Source organism: Lactuca sativa, chromosome 1 (assembly GCF_002870075.4).
Source record: "Lactuca sativa cultivar Salinas chromosome 1, Lsat_Salinas_v11, whole genome shotgun sequence".
Lineage (NCBI taxonomy): Eukaryota > Viridiplantae > Streptophyta > Magnoliopsida > Asterales > Asteraceae > Lactuca > Lactuca sativa.
In genome coordinates, this window is record NC_056623.2 from 130,849,634 (window position 1) to 130,876,664 (window position 27,031).

Below are 27,031 nucleotides of genomic sequence, written 5' to 3' on the forward strand. Positions count from 1 at the left end.
GTTTTGAAATGTTTTAAAAAGTTCAAACTTGGCATGATTTTTATGGGTGTTACAATCTTTACGTAGGTCAGGTGTAGCATGGACATAACGACCACAATGTGAGCACCATTTTCCTAGACACACCCTTGAATCGGTTGAACTAAGTTGTCCTACAACGGTAAGAACTGACGATTGAAGAGGGGATGATCAAGAGTTATCTTGGGGAAAGAGATAGAGGGTGAAAGTCAATGTCTGAAACTCAACCCCACCACCTTAAAGGTTAAAGCTATTAAGTTAGTTGTTCAGAAAAGGTTCTTTAGGGTAAATTGACATAAATACCCTCATGTGCAACAATGGAAGTTATGTAGGGGCAGGTTAACGTTGGAATGGACAAACATCTAACTCAGGGACTATTTGCGTGCAACTTAACATCTGTAGGTACCATTTGAGGGAAACCATCGTAGGGACTACTTAAGGGAAAGTTAAAACCAAATTGGACTAAACTCGCAACAAAACGAAAACTTTAAACCTACGGTGTTAGGCCAAACTTGTTTGGACCAAAATGATAATTTTCAGCCAACCAAGGGACCAATCGTGCAATTTTGTCAAATAAAAAGATAAAAACTATTATTTCCAAGTACAAAATATATATAATGCGGTTTTAAGCCTTTTACATCCCCAACCAAACGCGTTCTCTAAACGCCATCTCCATCGTCTCTTCCTCCCCCACTTCACTGTTTGCCGATTCACCCAGAAATTCAAAGAAACAAAGCTCCGGCACCGACTTCGATTCTGCAGAAACCGATGGTAATTTCTCTACTCCTCCTAATCACACGGGAAGATGTGTATGTGTCTATGTACTGACGGTGATTAAAAATTAACAACAAACTACGATGGGTTAAAATTAGTATCGCCTTTAGAAATATACGCATGCGAATTGAAGTCCTTTTTATGTTCTTGAAGGATTTATGATCTATCTGCTCATACCTCCATGACTTTAGTCATTATCTTTACGCTTGATTGTGTTGTTACAACTTACTTCTCGATATGAATTTTTCTGAGTTATTGCGGAGAAGAAGTGTAACCTAATCAATTCCAGATTTGTGTTTTAGTTTGATTTGATTTCTTGAATCTTGTTCAATTCTTGTTGGAGAGCTAGACTAGAGTATACAATGAAATCGATGAATGTCTAAACCTGATGTTGTAATGTATACACCCAAAAGTATCAATATAATGCTAAAGTTAAAGGTTTCTATGTCTCATAACATATCTTTGTAAGGTAAATACCATGATCTGAGGTTTTGTTTCTTGTTGCAGCATTAAAGTATTGGATTAATGACTCTTAAGTTGTTTTTTTTTGGATTAAGTTAAAAAGAAACAACAGTTTAAACAACAATTATTGGTTGTGTAATGTATTTCAGGCTGATCCAGAACTAGAAGCTATCAGGCAAAGAAGAATGCAGGAGCTAATGGCTCAACATGGTGGTGGTGTAAGTGAATTTTATTTATTTATTTATTGTTAATTGTCATATTTAGTTTTAAATTTCTTTTATAAAATTGTATTTACTTTGGAACTTGCATATATGAAAACAGGGAAGTCAGCAAAACCCTGATCAACAAAAAGCTCAAGATGAAGCAAAAAGGTTGTATTTCTTGTATTATTAACATCAATTGGTTCATATTCTTAGGCTCTTGAGATAAATGATTTTTAAAAAGTGTTTAAGAAAAAGTTGCCACATTTGTGGAAATGGAAGGGGAAAGATAAATGAGGGCAAATCTGTAAAAACATAAGACTTAATGGGAATTGGGAACGAAATAAGTTTGCCTTGATTACTCTTTTGTAGACATTAAAGTGTCATTATTCTAGTTATAGTTTTCATTAACTTGTGTTTTCATTATGGGGATAGCTGTTAATGTAAAATGAACGAAGCTTTTTTCAAATGAATTTTTTTATTGAGGTTGTATTATGAAGTATTAGAGAGTTTTTGTTTTGAGTAAATGGAAATTTTTTGAAAGATAGCTTAACAATTAATAGAATTTGTGGAAGTGATTATTATTATTATTATTATTATTATTATTATTATTATTATTATTAATAAAATTGTTTTTGCTGATTTAAACTACTTAAACAACTTATACAGCGAGGCAGATGAACGGAGGCAGATGATGCTTAGTCAGATATTGTCATCTGAAGCACGTGAAAGACGTAAGTACCCTTGCATATGCTCTTTTTTATATATATGCTTATATATGCAACAATGTTCCATTCTTTTATTCACTTATGGAATATGCAACCTGGTTTCTTTTTCCCCACTAATTGCTGACTAGATAAATAGTGCTTAAAATATTTATTAAATGATGGTTAAACTTTTAAAAGAAATACTCTTATATATATCCATTAAGTCTATTGATAAGTTATTTCTTCTTTTTTTTTCTATTAAGGCTATGTTTGGTGTGCTAGTTGAAAAGCTAGCTGTTAGCTGAAAAGCCATCTGATAACTGAAAAACTAGCTGTTATATCAAAACCTGACTAATAGTTGAAAAACTAGCTATTATATGAAACTCAATTGATAGCTGAAAAACTAGCTAGTAAAAAATGATGTTTGATAAAAGTAATTGAAAGTTATGAAATGACATAAAAGGGCATATAAAATAATATGTTTTCTATAATTAATCAAGGGGTATATTTGGAAAAATTTTAAAAAGCTCCTAAAAAGCTGGTCTAAGGCTATGTTTGGCATATAAGCTGAAAAACTAGTCGTTAGCTGAAAAGCCATCTGATTAGCGGAAAAACTAGTTGTTAGCTGAAAAGCTTGACTAATAGCTGAAAAGCTAACTGGTAAAAAATGATGTTTGGCAAAAGTAGCAGAAAGTTATAAAATGACATTTAAAAAAATATATTCTCTATAATTAATTAAGGGGTATATTTGGAAAATTTTAAAAAAACTCTTGAAAAGCTAAGTTTAAGCTACTTTTTTGGTTTGCCAAACATGACAACTAAAAAAAGCTCGAAAAATAAGCTGGCTGTGACACGCCAAACATACTGTATGGCGTAATGATGCTTACATGGATAAAGTGTGAATGAGACTAAATGACCATTTTACCCCTACAGTTGCTCGTATAGCATTAGTGAAACCCGAGAAGTCTCGAGGAGTGGAAGATGTTATACTAAGAGCTGCCCAAATGGGGCAAATTGCTGAGAAGGTACCTAAATCACAACCAACTTTCATACTTGTATATATTTTTATTTTTAAACCAGAAAATTAGTATTTAATTTAACCACTACTTCCTTGCTTTTTTAGAATATTTTGTGTTTTTCCGGATTAAACCTCGACTTTTATTTATTTTTTTTGAAAAAAAGACCTTGCATTTTTTCATTATTTTCAATCTGGCCCTTTAAGTTTTTTTTTTCAAAAAAGTTGTAAACGTGAGAGTTTTTTCGGGAAAAAGTAAAAAAAGTTTGAGGGTTTTTTCGGAAACCCTTCTAACTGTTTCCGGAAAAACCCTCAACTTTTTATTTTTTCCGAAAAAACCCTCAAAAACTTAAAGGGCCAGATTGAAAATAATGAAAAAACACAAGGTCTTTTTTTCAGGAAAAAAAATAGTTTTGAAGGTTTAGGGCTTCTTTTTGGGAAAATGATGAAATACAAAGTCTTTTTCAGGAAAAAAATAAAGTTGAGGTTTAATTTGGAAAAACCACAATATATAAGGTCGTTTTTGAGATTAACTCAAATATAAATATTTTGACTCTAAATAATCAGTTATTTTTTTTAAGTAATGAAATGGTTGATTGTTAGTTAAAAAAGTTTATAAGTTTTATTTTATATTAATTTGTTCATATCTTACATGTTGTGATATAAATATAGGTTTCTGAAGAAAGGCTGATTTCATTGTTGGAACAAATCAACACCCAAACTACCAAACAGACCAAAGTTACAGTAAGTCTAATTTTTATTGATCTTATGAAAAAGACGAGAATACCCTCGTGAGTTATCATCACAAAAAGTTGACTGATTATTAGAACAAGTAATTGACTTTGTTTTGCATTTGTTGTTCTTGCTTAGATACAAAGGCGAAGGAGTGTGCTTGATGATGATGATTAGTTATTCATCCATTCGAATTTGGTGGCATGTTTTGGTGGTTGATATTGACTAAATTACCCTTTTGTTGAAACAAAATTCATGTAATTCTCCTTATTCCTCTTGTTTAAAGAGCATGTGATATGTGTACTAAATATGACCTAAGTTGGGTACGTTTGAGAATCCTTCATCAACCGCTTATTATTTGTTAACCATTTGTTAATCTATTGTACTATTGGAATTACTTTCTTACCCCCATATTAGAAGTTTAGACAACCGAGTATAGGCAACGCGCAACCAGCGTTATCTTACGTGGCAGGAACGCTTAACGGCGCCATAATGGGGAACACCGTCTTAGCCCCACGTTATTGCGCGTTACGCCATCAAGCGTTACCATGGTAACGAGTCGTAACGCTAAAATTTTGACCGTTGTGCATTTTTGTCCCGTTGAAAAATGGTAATATTTACCGTTGTTTGGTACGGTGAAATGAAAAAAAAAATTACTTCTTATATATATATATATATATATATATATATATATATATATATATATATATATATATATATATCATTTTATTCACTTCAATTCCTCTATTCTATATCTATCTCTATTTCATTCAAAACAAAATAACCACTATGGATCAAAACCTGAATATCCCTCCTTCGAAGACAAACACATCCACTCCATTAGGTTTTGCGAGATATGAGGGATACATGAACCTTCTAAACTCCCAAAAATCACCACAAATTCCATATTCGGACAATTTTTTCAATCCCGTCTCATTCCCAATACAATTCCCTACCTCACCATTTATGCAACAAAATGCAAACATTCAACAAAACCTTTTTAACACATTCAGTCCCATGCGCCAAACAGTCACACAACCTACACCCACGCAAGAACGCGTTGTCGAGACGCAAACCGGGGGTAGTCAGAGAGCACCGGGAAAAAAAGGGAGACCAAAAAAGAAAGGGAAAGAGGTTGTTGCTGGGACAGATGAAACGGAAGCACCTCCAACATGGTGGACACCGGAGGAAGAGCATGCGTTGGCGGAGGCTTGGTGCGGTACTTCAAAACAACCAACTATGGAGAACGATATGAAGAGAGTTGCTTTTTGGGATGCAGTAATCGTCAAATTCCGCACGATTTTAAACAAGGATGACACATATCGCAATAATGATATGCTTAGTGGCAAATTGACTCAAATTAGCCGGAAGTGCACTAAATTCAACTCCATATACAAAAAACTTTCTTCGCAACTTCATAGTGGTGCCAATGATTTCGATGTGTTTAGAGCCGCGATGGAGGAATATCACGTGCAAATGGGGCAGGTATTTGAGTATGAAAAAGTATGGGAGATAGTGAGGAAAGATCCAAAATGGATGAAAACGCCAACATCATCGGAACAACAATCCAAGAGGTCTCGTGGTTCGGGTTTGGTTGACGTTTCCGATGTACACACGAACATCGACCTCAACGCGGACACCGATGAGATCCCGAACGAGTTTGACGACATCGAGGAAATCTCTCCGCCACGACGACCTATGGGGCGTGACAAAACGAAGCGCACTCAACGACATGTGGAAGATAATGAAAGTCGGCTTCATGTGTTTTTTTTTTCAATGTTTTTTTATTTTTGTTTGTATGGTATTTTTAGTTTACTATTTAATGAAATTATGTTTAATTAATTTATATGTTTTTTAGATATATGACATAAATAAAAAAAAATAATAGAACTAGAAATATATGAAATGAATAAAAAAAAAATAAAACAAATTAGAATAATGTTAACTAAAAACATTCAAAAAAAATAAAATAAAAAAACAAATAGAAAATAAAATGACTTAACCCATGTTATTTGGTGTTATCAATTTCCACCTTTGATGTTATAACACCAAATTGTGCCTACACCTAGTAGTCTTATAAGAGAAGATTTGATTAAGCATTTCAAATATATGGGGATATAGAAGAAAAATTTTACAAAAATGAGTTTGTGCCTTTGAGATTTTTTTTTTGAAGATTTTTGATTTATTGATTTGACATACATAAGTTTTGAAAGTGGTTAACTATTGTGGTTGTTTTAAGTATGTTTACACGTGTGTGTAAGATGATATGGACTATGCCATGGCATGAAGACATATTAACTCGTGTCGTGTAATTATAGTTAAAATCAATGTTTTAAACCCTGGTTTATTAAAAACAAAATTTACATATTTTTTTAGTTAAGCAGTTGAACAATGGAATCGATCCGGTTTTTAGAATTTCATTCTAAAGCATATGATATTAGCAAACTTTTATATATATAGCGATAACAAGTGGTCATTAACGGTTTGGCATAAATTTGTCAACTTTTATACTATTAGTTTTGATTATTTATGTTTACTTTTAATAAAGTTCATGATTTATCAAATGCAAAAGTTCAAGATCGATCAAAATTCAGTAAAAATGAAACATAAACTACAAATTCGATTCATAAATAGGTGCAACAACCGGATGAACCTGGTTCTGGTTCGATAGTTGACTAGTTTTTTGGTAAACTGAGGTGGTTCGATCTCATTCATAAATAGGCTAAAACCTGCTCTTAATTTATCCGTTCTCTTTACAGGTTCAAGATTCAACCGCTCGGCTGGATCAAGTTGAGTTTTAAAAAATTTGTTAAAATCAAGTCATTAGGGGCAATGGTGTTTTTCGCTTCTTTTCGGGTCTATATTAAAACCAAAACTGAAAAAAAAATTCGGTATTTGACTTTGTGATAACGAAGTAGCTTTTTTTTTTTTTTTTTTTTTTTTTTTTTTTTTTTTTTTTTTACCATGCTCATAATATTTGACAATAATACAAGTACTTTAATAAATAGTAAAAACTTATTCTAGACGTGAACATATTATTATTATTATTATTATTATTATTATTATTATTATTATTTAAAATACTTTTTTGAACAGTTTTTAATATTTAACACACATAATCTATTAAGGCTACCCGGAGTCGGCATCTTTGAAGACGCGTGATGCTGATGTGGCGTGCCTGAAAGCGTGAACACCGCCCCAAGGGCCGGTGTTCGTGGTGTGGCGTGGATCGGAAGACGGAAGAAGACGGAGCTTCCTATTGACTTGCTTCTTTTTTTACCGTTTGCCTCTTATTTTTGTTGGTTTTTCCTTTTAATCCAGCAAAGTAGAAAAAAAAAGAACGTACCTGTTTTCCAGAAATCGGGTGAAGAAGACAACCAAAATGCTAAGCGGGTCGAGGTTATATATGTTTTAATTTGAAGTTACAAATTTGGTCCCTGAGATTCTATCATTTAATCCTATTATACTCTTTCAATTTTATTTGAATTAAATTAAACCCTTAACTATATATAATTATGTTTATTTAATTTTAAAAATTAATAATATGTTTTATTTGATTTTTTAATTAATAAAATGATTACTTAAGTTTATAATAATGTTCTTTTTATTTAATCTAATGTTTTAAAATAAAAAAAATAAAAAAAAGAATTTATGGAGTGGTAACTATTTCCAATATCTAGTGGGTTGGTGGTGGGTTAGGTGTGAAGCTGACGTGGCACACATATGGCAGCACTTTTCCGGTGAGGTGGTTGTGACCACTCCCCATAGCCTAAACTTATATATAAATGATAAAATGACATTTTGGGTATTTCGGATTTGTATTTTTTTTTTTCAAAAATTTTATAAATAAAAAATCAAGTTGAACCTAAACATCCAGTTTTCTAAAAACGAATAATTGTTTTTTGATTTTGGTTCACTTTTGAATTTTATGCAAACCCATATATCCAATTTAGTCTTTTGAGGGAGTTGTAAGAGGTTTGCCCCCTAAATCAGATTTTTAAAGTACACAACATGCATGAACATACATGACATGCCATTTTGAGTGGGCGAGTCAAGAATCAAGATTGGTTTTATTTTTCTTTAAAAATAAGATTTACCTACATTTTTTTTATAAAAAGCAAACATTTCATTAAAACAGAATAGAAAGTTACAACATTTCAAATATTATTTACGTAGAATTAATACTTGACTTAAATTTGGACTCAAAACATGACTTAAAACATAAATCCTACAAATCTTCCAAATAATATTTCTTCATAATGTCCTCTTTCACTTTCTCTGCAGTTGATTCTCGAGTAATTTTGAAATGTCTTTCTGTTTGGTTTTATTCAAAAATCGGTTTCTAAAAACACTAGAAATGACAACAAAAGCTTTCAAATGTTGAATAAACTTAAAATCATTTTAACCTACCAAGTACCATCTTGCAAACATAGATTGATTAAAACAACCCGTAAGAAGAAAAAATTACAACATTTGAAGACTTTGATATTTTATGGGAGGTTGGAAGTTGTAGAAGATGACAATAACACAAAGGAGGGTTCCTCTAGAGATATCCACCAACAATTAGTCAACTTGAAATGGATGCTAGTCCATCTTGTAATGATAAAAACCTCTTAAGCCCTTAAGAACAAAACAAAAATTTTGTCTTAAAGGAGAGTATAAAGTATCAACTTCTTCTTTCTTTTGTTAACACCTTAAAAAAAACTAGAGAGAATATAAGAGAGAGAGAGAGAGAGAGATGATTTTGATCATGTGAATCAAGAAGCAAGTCTCCCAACACTTAACACCCTTTAGCTAATCTTTAACCCATGAGTCTTAACACTTTAAGACACATACCTCATGATATAAACTAGCTATGCTTCAAAAGCATGTCATAAGTACTAAAAAAAATCAAAAGCAACTAGCTCCTGTCCCCTCTCCATGTTACGGTTTTAAGATGAAAAAATGGAAGGATTTTTAAATATCTTTCAATCTTTTATAATGTATAAACTCATGTTCATACATAGAACACAAAAAACCCTTTTGGTCCTAACAGATGTACATGACATAATAAATTATACTTATGATATATTTTGATACTTAACATTGAAAACGAATATTTTCACAAATTAAATAATTTCCAATTATTTACATGAGTTATAATTATTTATTAAGAATTACATTCTTATAAATAATAACTTTGCATCAATTTGTTGTAGTGTGGCCCTTTAGGATAATATATTATTATCAAATATCATTCTATAATGATTCTTCAATCTCATACTTGCAAAAGACTCATTCTAGATTGATATAGATTGTGGTAAATGTCTAGAAACAATTCACTACCCCTAATAAACATGAAAAGTGCCATTCTACAACATCAAATTCCCCAAAAACTCAAAGCTTCAATTGATGTATAAGGTAAATTTATCAGTTCCTTTTATTACAGACATCCTGTTGAACATGAGATATGGATCACGATCAATCTCATTTGTTGTTCAAATTTTAATAACGTGCATTAGATGTATAACTGTAACACTTGTTTTCCAAAACAGATCAATTAAAGACTTAAAGGAGTCAAAGATACGATTTTTGAGAAGTTTGGGTTGATGACCATGACGTGGCATGACAACTTAATGAAGACTGTGTTTGGCTTGGTTGCTAGGATGTGGCAGCTTGTAACTTCCATAAAATCTCAAATAAAAATTTCATTTTTAAAACAACCTAAAACATACATTCATATGTTCAAAATAAAATTAATTGCAATATATTCTCAAATATCAGAGTGAGTCATAAAACGATAATGCGGAAATAAATCTAGGGGATACAGTGTGATTAAGCTGGGTCCTTCCGTTTTGAACCTGAAGTACCTAAAATGTTTAGACACCAAAACCATAAGAACAAATCTTACCGAGTTCCCCAAAATAACACATACTATACAAACATCGGGCCTCGCTCTATGTATCGGACCGCACCTGTAACGCCCGTAGATCCGGGCTAGTCAATTTAGAGACGATAAGTGTCAAAAATGACTTTTTAATGGAAGATTATTTAGAAGGAGTAATCCTAACTAATTTTTAGTATATGTTACAAGGATTCCGTGCATATAAAGAACGCCGAAATCCGAGTTATAACGAAGAAGTTATGACCCGTCGAAGTTTCACGACAGAACTGACATGACGCTGAATGATGTAAAAAGTGAATTTATGTTAGAACAATATTTAGCCTTAGCGATCTAAACAAAAGTCGTAGAATACGTTAAACCGAAAGCGTGCATAAAAAGAACGCCCAAATCTGACTTCGTATGAGGAAGTTATGATTTTTCCAAAGTTTCGACTTAGTAGTATGCAGCCCAAATCCTCGATTTGAGATCGAGCGATTTTTAGCCGAAACAATTTAAATGAGAATTGAAGATCTCATCAATAGTAGTGAAACGATAAAAAGATAGGCGCATCGTCCCAGACGAGCCGACAAAAGTCGACCGGTACGCAAAGGGATTCCCATGGGAGTATGCGGTGCCAGTGCGTCAGGCACCTACTCTAGAGGCAGCTATTTGGGCTGCCAAGTCTGTTGAGAATATGATCAATGGGAGAACCGCCGGCAAGGTTGAAGTTGGAAAGAAGAGAAAGTTGGAAGGAACTTCAGGTTCTAATGAGAAAAGAAAATTCTCGAAGTCTGGAGGAGGAGGAAGAGATGAAGCAAGGTGGTGTGATAAGTGCAATAAGAAACACTCAGGAAAATGTGGTGCGGAGGTGACATGTTTCAAGTGTGGAAAGCATGGGAACTACGCTGATGAATGTATATTCAACAAGAAGGTGTGTTACGAATGTAACGAAGAGGGGCACTTTAAGCAAGACTGCCCAAGGAAAAATCAAGCAGCAAGGCTAGAGGCATCGCTAAAGCCAAAGGCAAGAGCATTTCAAATGATCCTTGATGAAGCAGATGGCAATGCAAGGAATCAGGAATAAGGATTTTATATCTAAAGATCAAGTTATAAAGTAGCGATATGAATAGTAACATGTGGTGTAGCCTATTAGAGGCATATTATAGGGTGAACTTGAACTTTTGTGTAATAGTTTCAAGGAAATAATATAAACCCTAGTTTTGTTATCTGGTGTGTTGAATGATTGTATGATTTTTCTTGTATGGTGACTTGGTCGACTGCGGGACAATACTCGGGACGAGTATGATTAGGTGTGAAAGGTAGTAGATGCATATACTACCGGAAGCACAGGACTCACGCTTGGATCAGGTAAAGTCACAAGGTTACCAGAAGCCAATAATTGATTCCGTTTTATTCAAGCATGTCATTACCATCGTTTCGGTAATGAATAAGAAGATTGTTGTTATTTCGACCCTAATGGTCATATCCAATTGAGTCCGACTATGATGAAAGGTCGTTAGGATACGACGGTCTATTACAATAGATAAATGAAAGAATTTATCCTAAGAAGAAGGAGTCTACAATAAGGACTTATTTGATAACTCGAAGGTTATGATTGAAAGTCCAACATAGTACGAAAAACAGATACATGATTGAGCATCGTCTTCGGTCGAGAAGCCCTAGAGTTAGATACTCTTTCAAGGAAACATAGAAGTTACGGTTATTACCTAGGATGAAGAGATAACGTATGGAATCATCATACAAGCCTTATTTCGTTGATGATTCTGGGACGTAATCATCCTAAGGGGGAGATAATTGTAACCCCCGTAGATCCGGGCTAGTCAATTTAGAGACGATAAACGTCAAAAATGACTTTTTGATGGAAGATTATTTAGAAGGAGTAATCTTAACTAAGTTGTAGTATATGTTACAAGGATTCCGTGCATATAAACAACGCCGAAATCCGAGTTATAACGAAGAAGTTATGGCCCGTCGAAGTTTCGCGACAGAACCGGCATGACGCTGAATGACGTAAAAAGTGAATTTACGTTAGAGCAATATTTAGCCTTATCGATCTAAACAAAAATCGTAGAATACGTTAAACCAAAAGCGTACATAAAAAGAACGCTCAAATCTGACTTCGTATGAGGAAGTTATGATTTTTCCAAAGTTTCGACTTAGCAGTATGCAGCCCGAATCCTCGATTTGAGATCGAGTGATTTTTAGCCGAAACAATCTAAATGAGAATCGAAGATCTCATCGATAGTAGTGAAACGATAAAAAGATAGGCGGAAACGGACGTCAGATGAAGAAGTTATGAATTTATAACGGAGTTTTCCTGTCCCGGCCTACTAAAAATAATATAAAAGTAATATATCTATAATATATTAAAAATAAAGTCCAAATTAGCCAACGGAGTCTAAATTAGAGTCGTAGAGCATATTTTCACCTACGCGTCGATATAAAGAACGTCGAAAACGGAGTTCATATGCAAAAGTTATGAATTTTTGAAGTTCGGGGCGTGAAACCCCAAAAGTGTTAGCCACCACGACGTGGTAAAAGTGCCACGACGTGACAGGAGCTCTGGAGTCTGTCAGACCCACTTGCAATGACTCATGCAATGACAACCCAGCCACCACAATGTGGTAACCCGTACCACGACGTGGCAAGGGCAAATTTTGCCCTATAAATAGATTTGAAGGGCCAGCCGAGTTTGGGTTGCTCCAGCTCCTCTCTCTCACTCCCAATACCCTCTATAGCCATCCTGAAGTACCCCCGAAGCCCCGGTTTCATCCGAGACCCGAATCAAGTCCCAAATCCCAAAGATCCCGAGAAGTGAGTGTCACACCTCGAAAACCAAGACGGAAACATTTCCGAGGCGGACTCCACGTTGAGTATCAAATCCAATGCACATTGTAAGCAAAGTAAACAACCATTACATTACATATAGAAATTTACATTTGTTCAAAAGTAAAGTTGTATAGTGTGATACATATGTATATATGAACAAAAGCAAGACGTGTCTTTGATGTACTCCATCTTCGACAAAAGGATCATCGGGTGCCTGTCTAATGCGGACCTGAGAATACAAGCAGTTTGAAAATCAGCATAAAGCTGGTGAGTTCATAAGAGGTTTTGTTTTCTGAAAATGTACGAGTTTCCTTTTGGTTTCTGAAAATTGTTACGACCCAAGAAAATCCCATATTTTTTTATATGTAAAGTTTAGTTATCTGTTATGTTACACGGTTCTGGTTATGTTCAACTGTTATCCCAGGAAAATCCCATATTTTCCTAATGTGAAAGATGTATATTGAAAACCTGGTTATCCTTGTAAAGTGTATGTTAGTTCACCAATCCAAAAATGTAATGTAAAAGATGTACACTGAAAATGTATTAGTTTTAACACGTATATAAAACTAATAACTACAAAGTAAACTAGTTACTGAAATCCATTATTACTAAAAAGTAAATCTCTGTTATCCAAATTGCGAGTACCATAACCATACGATAGACTAATTATGGCAATAAGTAGTCCATCACCTTTTATGACTTTCGTCACCCTTGAACCTTTCGGTTCGGCTGTAGCTAGCAGCCAGGTGCGGGGTAGTCAGCCCCGTACAGATCTATACACTCAAGTCACGGTCCCTATCTAAGAGATTCTAGTTACGGGGGCGGTCCTCCACTCGCGTATCTCTGTGGAGTGTTCTCCGAGGACGTGTCTCCAATTTATAGGAATAACAAATTTACTAGTAATAATACTGAAAGATCAAATGACTATCCTCCACTCGCGTATCTCTATGGAGTGTTACCGAGGACAAAACAATGTTCTAAGTTCTAGTGTATGCTTTTAACTATTATAATGTGGGAAAACATTTGTGAAAATATATATACAACAATTTATACTGTTTTTCACAAATAATATGATAATGTATTCTGTAGGTTCAAATGGTTACTTATTACGACTGTCAGTGTTAAAAGTATATGTAATATGAAACACAACATATATAAAACAAGGTTTGAGTACAAGTATTACTTGTACTTTTCTTGTATCCCCCCTGAAAATAGTGAAAACATTGAAAATGGGTAGGGGTATGAACTCAAAGTCGGGAAAACGTGTCGGTTTGGATGCTAGTTGTCAGTTCTGGGCTTGATTACGAGCGAGGTTCCTATGTAATATGAAATGATATACAATTGTATCTAATTAGACTTTGAACCACTAATTAGACATGAATATGCACTCCAAGACGTGAAAACACTTCAATTCAAGTGTTAGGAGTGATCCGGGTAGCATCTAAGGGTGTGTAGGGCCTAAATATGGAGTTTACTCTTCAAGAGTAAACTCCTTAAGGAGTTTATGGCCCATTGACCATATCCCCATGAGTTTACGGCCGTAAACTCATGGGTGGTGGGTTCTTGGATGCCAAATGGTCATACAATGCACACAGGAAGGTTCTAGGGTCGATTCCATGGCTTAGGAAGTGATCAGGACTTGAAATGGCCTTGGGAAATGAGTTTACGGTCTAAGGAGATGTTCTTGGGGATTTTACTACCTTAAACTCATGAGTTTACAACCGTAAACTCATGTTTGTCCATGAATCAAGGGCTTTGGTGGTTGTAATTCAATCATATGTGATTCTAGGTCCAAAACCAAGCTAAAGGCACCTTAACACCCTTTGAGGGGTGTTTACGGACTTAGGAGGTGGGTTTATGGTCCAAGAATGTTCTTGGGCCGTAAACTCAAGTTTATCCCATTTGATGATGTTTTGGTGCATCACATGAAGGTTTATGAGGTTCTACACTCCCATGGAAGCATTTTGAAGGTGTTTAAGGGCATTTTGACTCATTAACATGAGTTTATGGTCCATGAATGAGGGTTTACGGTCCAAGAACATGCTTGGGCCGTAAACTCATGTCCATACATCACATGATATGATTTTGGGGTCCTAAGCTCATGCATGCAAGTTTCTAGGACGAATCTAAGCCCTAGAAGTGTTTTGGAGGGGTTTTGAGGCTTTAAAACCCTCATATGAGGTGTTCACGGTTTTGGGAGGGTTCCCAAACCGTAAACACATGTTCATATGTGTTTTGGGTAATTCCAACAAGAATTTGCAAACCATTCAAGTTAAACAACAAGTTTAGGATGGATTTCTTACCAAATGATGCTTGAAATGAGGTTTCTGGACCACTTTCGAGTTCTAGAGAGAGAGTGTAGAGAGAGAAAGTTTTTAGAGAGAGAGTAAAAGCCTCAAAATGATGTCACTCAATCCCTTATATAGGGGTTGAGTTTGTGGCCCGGAGGAATTCTACCCGATACTGCCGTTAGACGGTGCTTTTGGTCGAACCCGATAAATTTGCCGAAATCACGATTTAGATGAAAATAATAATTTTCCAAACAAATATGGAAAATATTTTAATGATTATAACACATCCCGACATTTACGAAATCAAAATAAAAGTCGCGATAAAATTAATTTAACGCAAAGGTTAACGGAACGAATTTAATACGATGGTTTTATTTGACGGGAACGGTTTTTGTGACGGAATATATTACAGGTTGTCACATTATCCCCCTGTTAGAGGGAATTTCACCCCGAAATTCAGAATTAAGATACAAATCATGGATTTGGAAAGAGATGTGGATACTTCTGTTTAATCGAGTCTTCACGCTCCCAAGTGAATTCCGGTCCCCGCTTGACATTCCAGCGAACCTTCACTATCGGGATGCGACTCTGTTTCGTACGTTTGATCTCTCGATCCATGATTTCGATGGGTTCTTCCACAAAGTTTAAGTTCTCATTGATTTCGATCTCGTCAAGGGGAATCACGAGGGTTTCATCGGATAGACACTTTTTAAGATTTGAGACGTGAAAGACGGGGTGGATGTTGCTATGCTCGTGAGGTAATCGAAGTTTATAGGCTACCGGACCGATCCTGGCGAGGATCTCGAAGGGTCCAATGTACCTCGGATTAAGTTTCCCACGCTTTCCAAAGCATACCATGCCTTTCCAGGGCGAGACCTTCAACAGAACATGGTCTCCAACCTGGAACTCCAAAGGTTTTCGTCGTATATCAACGTAACTCTTCTGTCGGTCTCGTGAAGCTTTCAGTCGTTCTCGGATCTGGATGATCTTTTCAGTGGTTTCGCGGATGATTTTAGGACCAGTAAGAGCACTTTCGGGAAATCGACTCTTGGCTAGCTGCGTGTCCCCTACCTCGGCCCAGCACAGAGGGGATTTGCACTTGCGACCGTAGAGGGCTTCAAACGGAGCAGCCTTGATACTGGTGTGGTAACTGTTGTTGTACGAGAACTCGATCAAAGGAAAATGTGTGTCCCACGACTTTCCGAAATAGATGACACATGCTCTAAGCATGTCTTCCAGGGTTTGGATAGTTCTCTCACTCTGTCCGTCGGTCTGAGGATGATAAGCCGTGCTCATGTCTAGTTTGGTTCCAAGAGCTTTCTGAAGAGACTAACAAAATCTTGAGGTAAACCTGCTATCTCGATCAGAGATAATGGACACAGGTACACCGTGCATTCAGACTACCTCTTGGATGTAGATCCGCGCGAGTCTTTCCATTTTGAATGATTCTTTAATCGGAATGAAGTGAACGGATTTTGTCAAACGATCAACAATTACCCAAATGGTATCGTACCCACTCGGACATTTGGGTAACTTGGTGATGGAATCCATGGTAATCATCTCCCATTTCCACTCGGGTATCTCGGGCTGCTGGAGCAGACCCGAGGGTTTCTGGTACTCGACTTTCACTTTGGCTCAAGTCAGACACTTGCCCACAAACGTAGCGATCTCGGCTTTCATGTTCGGCCACCAGTATTGTTTCTTGAGATCTAGGTACATCTTGTCCGAACCTGGGTGAACGGAGTATCTGGTCTTGTGTGCTTCCTCCATGACAACTTCCCTAAATCCTCCGAACTTTGGGGTCGAGATTCGGTCCATGAAACAGTAGACTCCGTCTGTAACGACCAAAAATTTCAACACAATTTAAACTTTTCAAAAACAATCCATTTTAATAACGTTATTACAAAAAGGTTTTCAATACATTTATTATCAGAGTATTCCCAGAACCATGTCAAAAACATAAACACGAGGAGCGGTACGATCATGCCTTCACCTTGCCACGGTCTCCTGAAGAACCTGAAAAACATTTAAACCACAACTGTAAGCCCGAAAGCTTAGTAAGATACCCCCAAAATACCAACCATATATACGCCCTTCCAGGCTATGACCTTCCGGTCTAGAACATATTGCCTTCCGTCCTATAACATACTGCCTTCCGGCCCTTAACATAAATAGCATAAATAACATAACAGAACATAGAACCGCCATGCATATCGGGTCTACTGTGTGACTGGCCCACCGTATCGGCCTTCAGTCCACCCTCCGAGTCTAGTCATGTCCTTCGAGTCTGCAATGTGGTTGGTCCGCCCGCACTGGGCATTCAACCCACCTGGTCCACTCTCTGAGTCTACAGTATGACTGGTCCGCCCACATCGGGCCTTCAGTCGGCCTGGTCCACTCTCCGAGCCTCGGCACGTCTGGTCCGCCCTCGTGGGGCCTACAGCCTATCCGGACCGCTCGCTGGGCCTTCGGAACAACCGGTCCGCCCTGGGTATCTTGGCCTACAGCACAAAGCAGGACCCGCCTCAACCCAACTCCAGTCCAAACAACCATGTGCACATAACATACAATCATATAACAGTTCATAGTCAACAAACCGATCAAGCACATCACATAACATATCATTACCCTAACCAGGATACCGACCTAACCGGTCACTAGCATAGCATCACTCTACATATCGGGAAACCGACCTTAGCCAGGTCTCTAGCATATATCATCCTAGTTACCAGGATGCAGACATATCAAAGCAATATCATAACAACAATATCTGAATCTCAATCCAGTAAAGGGCCGGCCTTGGTGCCTTAGACCCTGTCGATATAGTGAGGATAACTCACCTCGCGAATGCCGATACTCTGTACTGAAGAAGCAGACTCTCGAATCACCAACTCACCGCAAATCCCGAACTAATCATCATAATAAAATGAACATTAGGCCAATCATACATTCACTTATCGGGCCAATACCAAAGTCCAAATCTCATACAAAGTCCAACATTGGCCCAATTTACCAAATTGGGCCCACTTCACCAAATGGGCGTAGAACCAATGTCCAAAACAATAATTGGGCCCAAAACACTCTATCCATAAATTTCCAGACTTGGCCCAATAACCAACTGTCCACCAACGACCCAAACTCAAAGCCCAAGAATGAAAGTCCAACAGGAGGAGTGCGCGGGGTGTACCCTCCTTGGTACGCTGGGCGTACTGCAATGAAACGCGAATGAGGATCGGGGCTTTGGCCCGCTACGCGGGGCGTAATCAAGGGTTACGCGGGGCGTAACTGCAATACTCTATAAGTCCTTTAACCTCTTAATGGCTTAAGCTCTTAAGCCTAAACTTCAGATCCATAGGCCAAATATGATTAGAATTCATAAAGTCTCAGACTTTATCACTTGGGACGTCCTTAAGCTCTTAATCCAAGCTCTTAATCCATTAAGACCTATATATCTCACACATGGAACAACTACAGCCCTTGGGACCTCATTTTTCTCACTCAAGACCTCTCCAAAGGTCTGAAAGGACAGATAATCTTGACCAAATCGAAATTTGCGACAAGGTGAGGACTTTTGGGACAAGAATGGTGACAAAGCTTCAAAATACATAGATCTATATAATATGAAGATCAAGCAAGAAGCTTTATACCTCAAACAAGCTCCAAAGGATGGTATCTCTTCAGATCTACAAGCTCCACACGTTCTTCTTCTTCTTTAACAACTTCTCTTTTCTCCTTCAAGCCTTTTTTTTGCCAAAAGAACTTTCCAAGGTCAAACACACCCAATAATGGAGAGAACACGAGATCTAGGGTTTCTCTGAGGCTGAGGATGAGCATAAGGAGGCTAAGGGGTGAACCAACATGTTCCTTATATAGTGGCTGACCCTAAAATAGGGTTTGGGGTTTCTGAGAGTACGCTGGGCGTACTCACCCGGCCACCCGCAACTTATCGCTCCCTTACGCTGGGCGTACGTCCAACTTACGCTGGGCGTACCCAGCCAGACTTCACCAATAATTGCATGCATGCCATGCATGCATGGGACCCTTTTTCCACTTATACCACAACGAGCTATAAACAATGATCAACTTCAAAACACCGCAACTCCTCTAATCTAAACCCGGTCCCAAATAACTTTACATTCATACGGGGTGACGAGAAGCCCAATGCTTCTAACACATACGCCAGCCTGAAACCTTCTTGGATGAAACTCATTTCTCGCAAAAGGACCAGAATTCACCTTCCTCTTAAATCTCAGGGACTCATAATTAAACACTTAAAGAATGGGGTGTTACAATTCTCCCCCACTTAAATTAGGCTTCGTCCTCGAAGCCTGTGACAACTCTACTCCGAAATTGTCCCTGCAATGCACCGCCTGGCATTCACCGAACCAGGCTAACCAAGACTCAACCATCGAAATCCAAAACCCAACTTTATCTTTCTTGCTGACAGGATGACACAAGCTTCAGCCCTAGAACAACTCCCACGAGTTCTCCACCGCAATCTCATAACCGCACCAAACTGGTTCTGGTGTCCTCGGGTTAGGAAAACCCCGATACACTGCTGACACTTCCAAACATCCTTCCGGATGCATTTTCACCACAAAAACAAATTTATATGGAATTCCAAAATTCCATCCATGCATTCCTGCCGAGCCTGAGCAAACATCCAACCCGGATGTGCCCCCATACCACTGCTGCAATCTCGCTACTCAATGACCATAATTGGACCACTCCCATCATAACCCTGCGCTGCTACTTCCACTTCCATGGATTTACATTCCCTTAGCATGACCGCTATCCATGCGACACACATGTCCTGAACCTGCTCGCAAGGACTCTCGAGTCCATGCACCATCTCCACTAATCACAATCAATACCCGGGGCCAGACCTTCTAATGTTAACACATCACAATATACCCAACCCATTTCCTCGAACCGATCCAATAATACCTGCAGAGTCTTCAGCATGACTGGTCCGCCTTACCAAGCCTTCAGCCAATCTGGGCCACTCTCAAACCTTCAGCTAATCTGGACCGCCCTTTAGGACCTTCAGCCTGGCTGGATCGTCCCTCGAGCCTTCGGCCTGACTGGTATGCCTACCGGCCTTCAGTCTATCCGGACCGCTCGACTAGCATCCATCATTCCGAGCTATTTCTCTGGGAAATCTTCCCATGCATACTGTTCTAGCCTTCTAGGGGTTCCGAACCCTATATCCATCATACATACTCGATCCCAGCTTGATCCCAGGCCCTTCACAATCAATGCCATAGGTCTGTATCCCGCCCCACACGCCTGCTACTCAACTATACCAGCCTGCTCGCGGCTGACAGAAATACCGCTGAATCCCAAGCAGCTAAACAATCTCTCAAGCCTATCGACCATCCGGAGAATTTCCAATTCTCCCCCACTTAGGGCACTGACTATCAACCACCGGTCGCTATCACCGACCTCCCAAAATAACCTTGCACAAAACCCAACACTTACACGTGGACTGATTCCCACTAGCTCTAGCAACCTTCGCAAAAATACATTCCCACAGTGATCATCCCGCTCGAAAGAAACTCAATCTTCAACCATCCCCTCCTCAGACTGCAGATGCTATTCGACATTCAAACCAACGCCATTATTCCACTAATAACCCTCACAAATGATAACCAGCGAAAACCCGAAACACTAACCCATAACCATACCAACCCTTAAGGGACAACGGATACCAAAACAAAAAACCCACACAACGAGACTAGCAGATAATAATACTTCCAAAATAATCACAAGATAACAAGATATCAAGAAAGGAACATACCCGCAGTTGCATCCGGCACTGCTCTAACCTCCTCTGCTGAAAGCTGAAAAGCACTACCCTGAGCCCTTGGGGGCTCCGCTCCACCCTGACCTCCACCTGTGATCCTCAAAGTGGCCGGTGTTGGAGCTTGCACCGGTCCTGCAACAAGCTGTGGGCAGTTGACCTCAAGTGCCCAACCTGATGACAATAATAACAAATTCTCAAATCCCGAACCGGCACTGACTGCCGACAATCCCTCGCATAGTGCCCCTCCTTTCCGCACTTGCGGCATGCACCACCGGACCGACAAACTCCGGTGTGACCCCTCCCACACTTTCCACAAATGTGGCTGCCCTGATCTCCCATCCTGGAATCAACGGTCTTTGACCATTTCGTCGCCGGCTGCGACTGCACCGAAGCTTGCCTCAGCTCACGCAACTGCAACTCAATCTCTAACTCACGCTGCCTGGCGGCCTCCTGCAACTCCAACAAGGTTTCGCACCTCTGCGCGGACACAAACTATCTGATGTCTCTCTTCAGCATACTCAGATATCGGGACATCTGAGCCTACTCCAAAGCGAACTCAGGGCAAAACCTCGCCCTCTCAGTAAACATCCTGGTGATTTCCGTCACCGACTCCGAATCCTGTTTCAGCTCAAGGAACTCCTGAGCCAACCTCTCCCTCTCGATCTGTAGAACATAACGAGTGCTGAACATCTCTCTGAACTGATCCCATGAAACCGCAGCCCTCTGTGCATCCGAGTATGACCCTGTGGTCAATCTCCACCAATCCTTTGCCCCGAGCCTTAACAGGTTGAGAGCACACCTCACCCTCTGATCATCAGGGCATGAACACGTGAAGAAACACCCCTCCACGTCTGATAACCATCTCATAGCAACGATCGGATCCTGAACTCCATCAAAGGTGGGAGGCTTCGTATTATCGAAGTCCCGATACTGAAAACCTCTACTAGCTCCTCCCCCTGCCGCTGCTACAGCCGCTGTAGCCGCTACGGCAGCCGTCTCAGTGAGAGCCGCATAGCGCTCATCAAAATACTCCACCATGGCGGTCTTGATCGACCCAAACAGTTCCGGCAGCTCGACCCGGAACAATGCAGCAACCTCATCATGCAGGATCTCACGAATCCTCGCATCCAACTCGCGAGTATTCATCTGTCCGATAACCTCGGGCGGTACTGACCCGCCCGGAACTCCCTCTCCTGCACCCGATCCTGACCTGGATCCACTCCCAGCATGCCTCGAAATCTCCATACTGAAAATAAACCACAAAACCTCAGACACTTCCCACTAACCCGGGAACCAACTCTCACCCAACCCTAGAGGTCATGGTTTCCCTGATACGCGTATGGGTCCCGTGCTTTCAGTAGTACGGGCCCATACTACCTTCCACACCTACCCATATTTGTATGAAGTACTACCACAACACCCTAGTGACAAATATACATAGCAAGCGCTCAATCCTCATTCCTAGAGGAACACTGAAAATCTCATACAGAGGGAAACCCTAGGCTAGCAGGCATCATAAAACAGGCAACATCATCATGAAATCCTGAAGATCCCTAGCCTAGTACTAGCATCCTGTTCTATCAAAGCTCGAAAACAAATATCATGTATGGTATTGTCACACCCCGCTAAAGCGGAAACGCAAGGTATGACAGCGATAACGGTTTCATTGCAAAAGATAATGATACATCACCATAGCAGAATTTAAAAGTTTACAACCCATAGCTTCAAAAGAAACAAAATACAAGTTTTTCCAAAATAACATTGTTCAAAGAAAACTCCACAAATAACTTCAACACGATGCATCATGCTCTATGATGATGAATCTTTATATTCACTTACTAATTATTTCCTGAAAAAGCATGTAAAACGAGCGTCAACTATGAAAATAGTTGGTGAGTTCACAAGTTTATAAAATTGAGCTTGAATAAGGCTTTTCGTAAATACAAGTACATTGCTTTAATGATAAACAAAGTTGATTGCTATTAATGAATACAAGTTTATTGCTATAACGAGAAACGAGTTTGTATGTGTATGAGCAAACAATGAGTCTCAACCAAACCTATGACTGAAGCCCTATCAAGATCTATGCTTATCGTTCCATAGATGAATATGGTATCATGCACTCCAGCGATTCGGGCGAGTGAGGAGTTGTCAATTCCTAATAGCGCTATCCATAATGACCATTGGCTCAAAGAGTTAACGGTTAGAGATAAGGGAAGGGCCTTAGTACGATAAGTTCTCATGTTCCGTGTTGCATAGACATACATAAAGAAACATAGCAATATAATAGCAATCGTGTTTGATACAAATCAATTCAAAATACAACATACAAATAATAATTTTTCTGGACATGCTTTTCCACCCCAAAACATAAAACTAAAAATAGGGGAGTGCGTGAATACTCACAACGTTTCGAGTAGGTACAAGTGGTACTTCGGAATGCACCAACGTCTTACTATCGGGATCCTACGACATCAAACACACACTAGTGAGTTTCCATGTCGACATCTAATGCTAATATACTAAATTCTACATATAGTGAAATGCCAATTTATGATTTAGTATTTGATTTTATATTAATTGGTTACACTTTTTCTGAAATAATGAAATTCTACAAATCGTGCGGTTAATTACAACATTGGAATATAAATTTTCCAAATTTTTAAGTCCTTATTACAACATAAATTCACGAAAATAGCATTCAAAGGATAAAAATTCTCAAACTTTTTATTTAACTGCTATTACACAATACTAAGCTGGGAATATTATAAAAATGGATTTCCAAGCTGTTTAATTATATTTTATGATTTTTGAGCATTTATTCCAATAAAAATTGAAATAAATAGAAAACAGTTTCCAAAATTACCCAAACTTTTTAATTAACTGTTATTGTACATAAATAGGCTGGGAAAAATATAAAAGATATTTTTCAGTGGGTATTTCTATTTTTCCTTGTTTTATTCCTTTAAATAATCATTAAATGAAGAAATAATATTAAACAGTTAAAATAATTTACCAAAAATTTTTGTAACATCATTTACAGTATAAATAACCTGAGAAAAATGCCAAAAGTGGTTTTTATATTGTATAATCCGGTTTTGGGTATTTATGTGAATTGAAGTGTAATTATATTTAGAAATTAAGAGAAAAATAGTTTACAGTGGAGAAAAATCCTCAAAATATTTATGTAACCTCCTACTGTAAAACATGATGTGCTGGTAAATTGTCATGAATTTTGGATAATCAGAACTATTTTCCCTATTTTTAAACCATTATAATTACCAAAAATTGGGAAAAATAGCAAGGCATGATGAAAAATCTTGAAACTATTTTTCTGAGTCATCCATCACAGGTAAGGTATGCGAAAATTGTTAGATAAAATTTTCACACTCTCTAAAGCGGTTTTGTGATTTATTATATCCTAACAAAAAGAAAATCGGAAATCATACCAAACAGCAACAAAAATTAATGAAATTTAGTGAGGGGTCATTATCCATCATAAGGGTCATGCATGAATTTGTTCCGGATTTATTTAACTCTGGAAGTATTTTATGTGATTTATGCCCTTGGTTTCTTGCAATAATTTAAATAAATCAAAGAAATAATAAAAGCTTTTGGTATTTTACAGATTATCACATGCATGTGAGGGCTTTCAAAAGGAAAAATGTTCAAAATTTAATCAGAAGGGAAATAGGGGTATTGAACCCAAACAAGTTAAGAAATGTTGCATGCAATGGTGCATGAGATATAAATGTGGCTGAAGTTCATGAATTTATGTAGCCCATTCAGTGGGGTTTTAAGCCACGAAATTTCAACCATCATTCACTGGATATGTTAAGTTTCTAAATTATTTTTCCCCAGATTTATGGTTGGGTTTAAGGCCATTGATCATGCAAGGCAAAAATGGTGATCATAGAAAAAGAGCTGTTTGCACAACCATTTTGTAAAAATTGCCAAAAATCGGATATTTAATATTTTACAGTGAGACCAGTTGGGTTTGAAAGTTATCTCACGGAATTATCCAATACAAAAAGAATATCATGATTTGGTTAAGTAATGACCGAGATATGGTCGTTCAAAGCTGAATAAAGTAATCTAGCAGATTGCATGTTTGCTTTGAGTGCATCCTTAGGAAATTTTGACAAGAACATCATGCATGCCTTTGATAAGGTCCGATTTCCAGCACATGCATGGAGTGAATGAGCATCCAAGATGTACTAGAAGTGGTTTAAATGCTTTTGACCATGCAAGAACACAAAAGAAATGGAGAAGAAGATGTAATACTTGTTTTTGAAGTCACATGAACATATGTGCATCATTTTCACTCCTTGCATGGGTTTGATCCCGGATTTTCACCATTTCAAACACATGCATTGTGTTATGGTGAGAATCTACAAACCACAAGGGAAAAATAAAGATTTCTAGCCATGGAAAGGCATAGAATCCGAAAAGAAGAGAAAACTAAGAAGAAGAGGAAGTAGAATCATGAAATTATGGAAGAAGATGATGTTGTTTACCTTGGTTATGATCTTGAGGGAAGTAAGAACACATTCAAAGTCTTCAAAATCTCGAAATTTGGCAGTGGAATGGGAGGATTTTCGTGAGTTAGAGAGAGAGAGAGGAAGAGAGTTTATGTGTTAGGAGGGTGGAGTGTGAGAGAGTGAAGAGAGAAGAGGTAGAGTGTAGGAAATGAGTTAATGATTGAAGTTTTTGGGAAGAGGGAGCATGGGGAGGGGAGAATGGCCAGATTTTAAAGCCTTCTCTCTCCTCAATTCAAATTTTATAAAAATCCCTCAATTTTTATAAAAATCTAATTTTTATAAAAGTGATTCTTTAAGCAAATTTTTGATTTATTTAAATATCTTGTTTTTAACTAATTAATTATGATTAATGCATGATAATTTATATTTCTATTTCATTGGTATAATCCATAATTTGATTAATAAAATTTGATATTTGGAAGTTTATAGCCAAATTTTATAAAGTTTTTAAGCTTTAAGATTTATAAATTTGGATCTTGGACTCTTTAGGGTTTTTGGAATATTGTTTGATGTTCATCATCATAATGAAGTATAATTAGAATATTTTAATTTATTTTTAGGGTTTTATACCCTTTTTCAATTATAACAAAGCTTGAAAGTTCCATTCAAATTATATCATTGGCATTTCCTATTGTAGTTAAGCAACTTACTAGAATCGTAAGTGTCAAGTATATTAGTCCTAGGTCTTAGATGGATCCTAGTTTATGCAAGATTTTGACCTAATTTATACTACTAGGCCATGGCATGATGTGCATGAATGGTTATTATAAAGATGCATGAGTCCGAGAATGACCTGAATTGACAGTTGTCACAGGTATTTTGGGGTTACTTACTGGCTCCGGCTGATCGTACCTCCGCGTACTCTTTTTACTTAATTTGAAAACCATTTGAAATTCTCTTTTTGAAAACTCTCCTTGATTTGAGACTGGATTCACACGAATGTTCCTCCAATTCACTCAAACCAAGGCTCTGATACCAACTTGTAACGACCAAAAAGTTCAACACAATTTAAACTTTTCAAAAACAATCCATTTTAATAACGTTATTACAAAAAGGTTTTCAATACATTTATTATCAGAGTATTCCGAGAACCATGTCAAAAACATAAACACGAGGAGCGGTACGATCACGCCTTCGCCTTGCCACGGTCTCCTGAAGAACCTGAAAAACATTTAAACCACAACTGTAAGCCCGGAAGCTTAGTGAGATACCCCCAAAATACCAACCATATATACGCCCTTCCAGGCTATGACCTTCCGGTCCAGAACATATTGCCTTCCGTCCTATAACATATTGCCTTCCGGCCCTTAACATAAATAGCATAAATAACATAACAGAACATAGAACCGCCATGCATATCGGGTCTACTGTGTGACTGGCCCGCCGTATCGGCCTTCAGTCCACCCTCCGAGTCTAGTCATGTCCTTCGAGTCTGCAATGTGGTTGGTCCGCCCGCACTGGGCATTCAACCCACCTGGTCCACTCTCTGAGTCTACAGTATGACTGGTCCGCCCACATTGGGCCTTCAGTCGGCCTGGTCCACTCTCCGAGCCTCGGCACGTCTGGTCCGCCCTCGTGGGGCCTACAGCCTATCCGGACCGCTCGCTGGGCCTTCGGAATAACCGGTCCGCCCTGGGTATCTTGGCCTACAGCACAAAGCGGGACCCGCCTCAACCCAACTCCAGTCCAAACAACCATGTGCACATAACATACAATCATATAACAGTTCATAGTCAACAAACCGATCAAGCACATCACATAACATATCATTACCC

General features: G+C 38.0%; 1 protein-coding gene across 1 annotated transcript; it reads left to right on the forward strand.

Moving 5' to 3' along the window:
- Window positions 1-643: 643 nt before the first annotated feature.
- Window positions 644-4,302, forward strand: LOC111879929 (uncharacterized). The gene is made up of 7 exons (XM_023876355.3): window positions 644-786; window positions 1,401-1,469; window positions 1,573-1,622; window positions 2,121-2,185; window positions 3,092-3,183; window positions 3,846-3,917; window positions 4,044-4,302. The coding sequence occupies exons 1-7, from the start codon at window positions 784-786 to the stop codon at window positions 4,080-4,082; spliced, it is 390 nt and encodes a 129-aa protein (XP_023732123.1). The 5' UTR covers window positions 644-783; the 3' UTR covers window positions 4,083-4,302.
- The last annotated feature ends 22,729 nt before the right edge of the window (window positions 4,303-27,031 follow it).

Bases quoted from the DNA above. Each gene is read 5' to 3' on its own strand.
- LOC111879929 (XM_023876355.3), top strand. The intron at 1,623-2,120 runs GTTGTATTTCTT...CAACTTATACAG, and splicing joins GCTCAAGATGAAGCAAAAAG to CGAGGCAGATGAACGGAGGC. The intron at 3,184-3,845 runs GTACCTAAATCA...ATATAAATATAG, and splicing joins TGGGGCAAATTGCTGAGAAG to GTTTCTGAAGAAAGGCTGAT.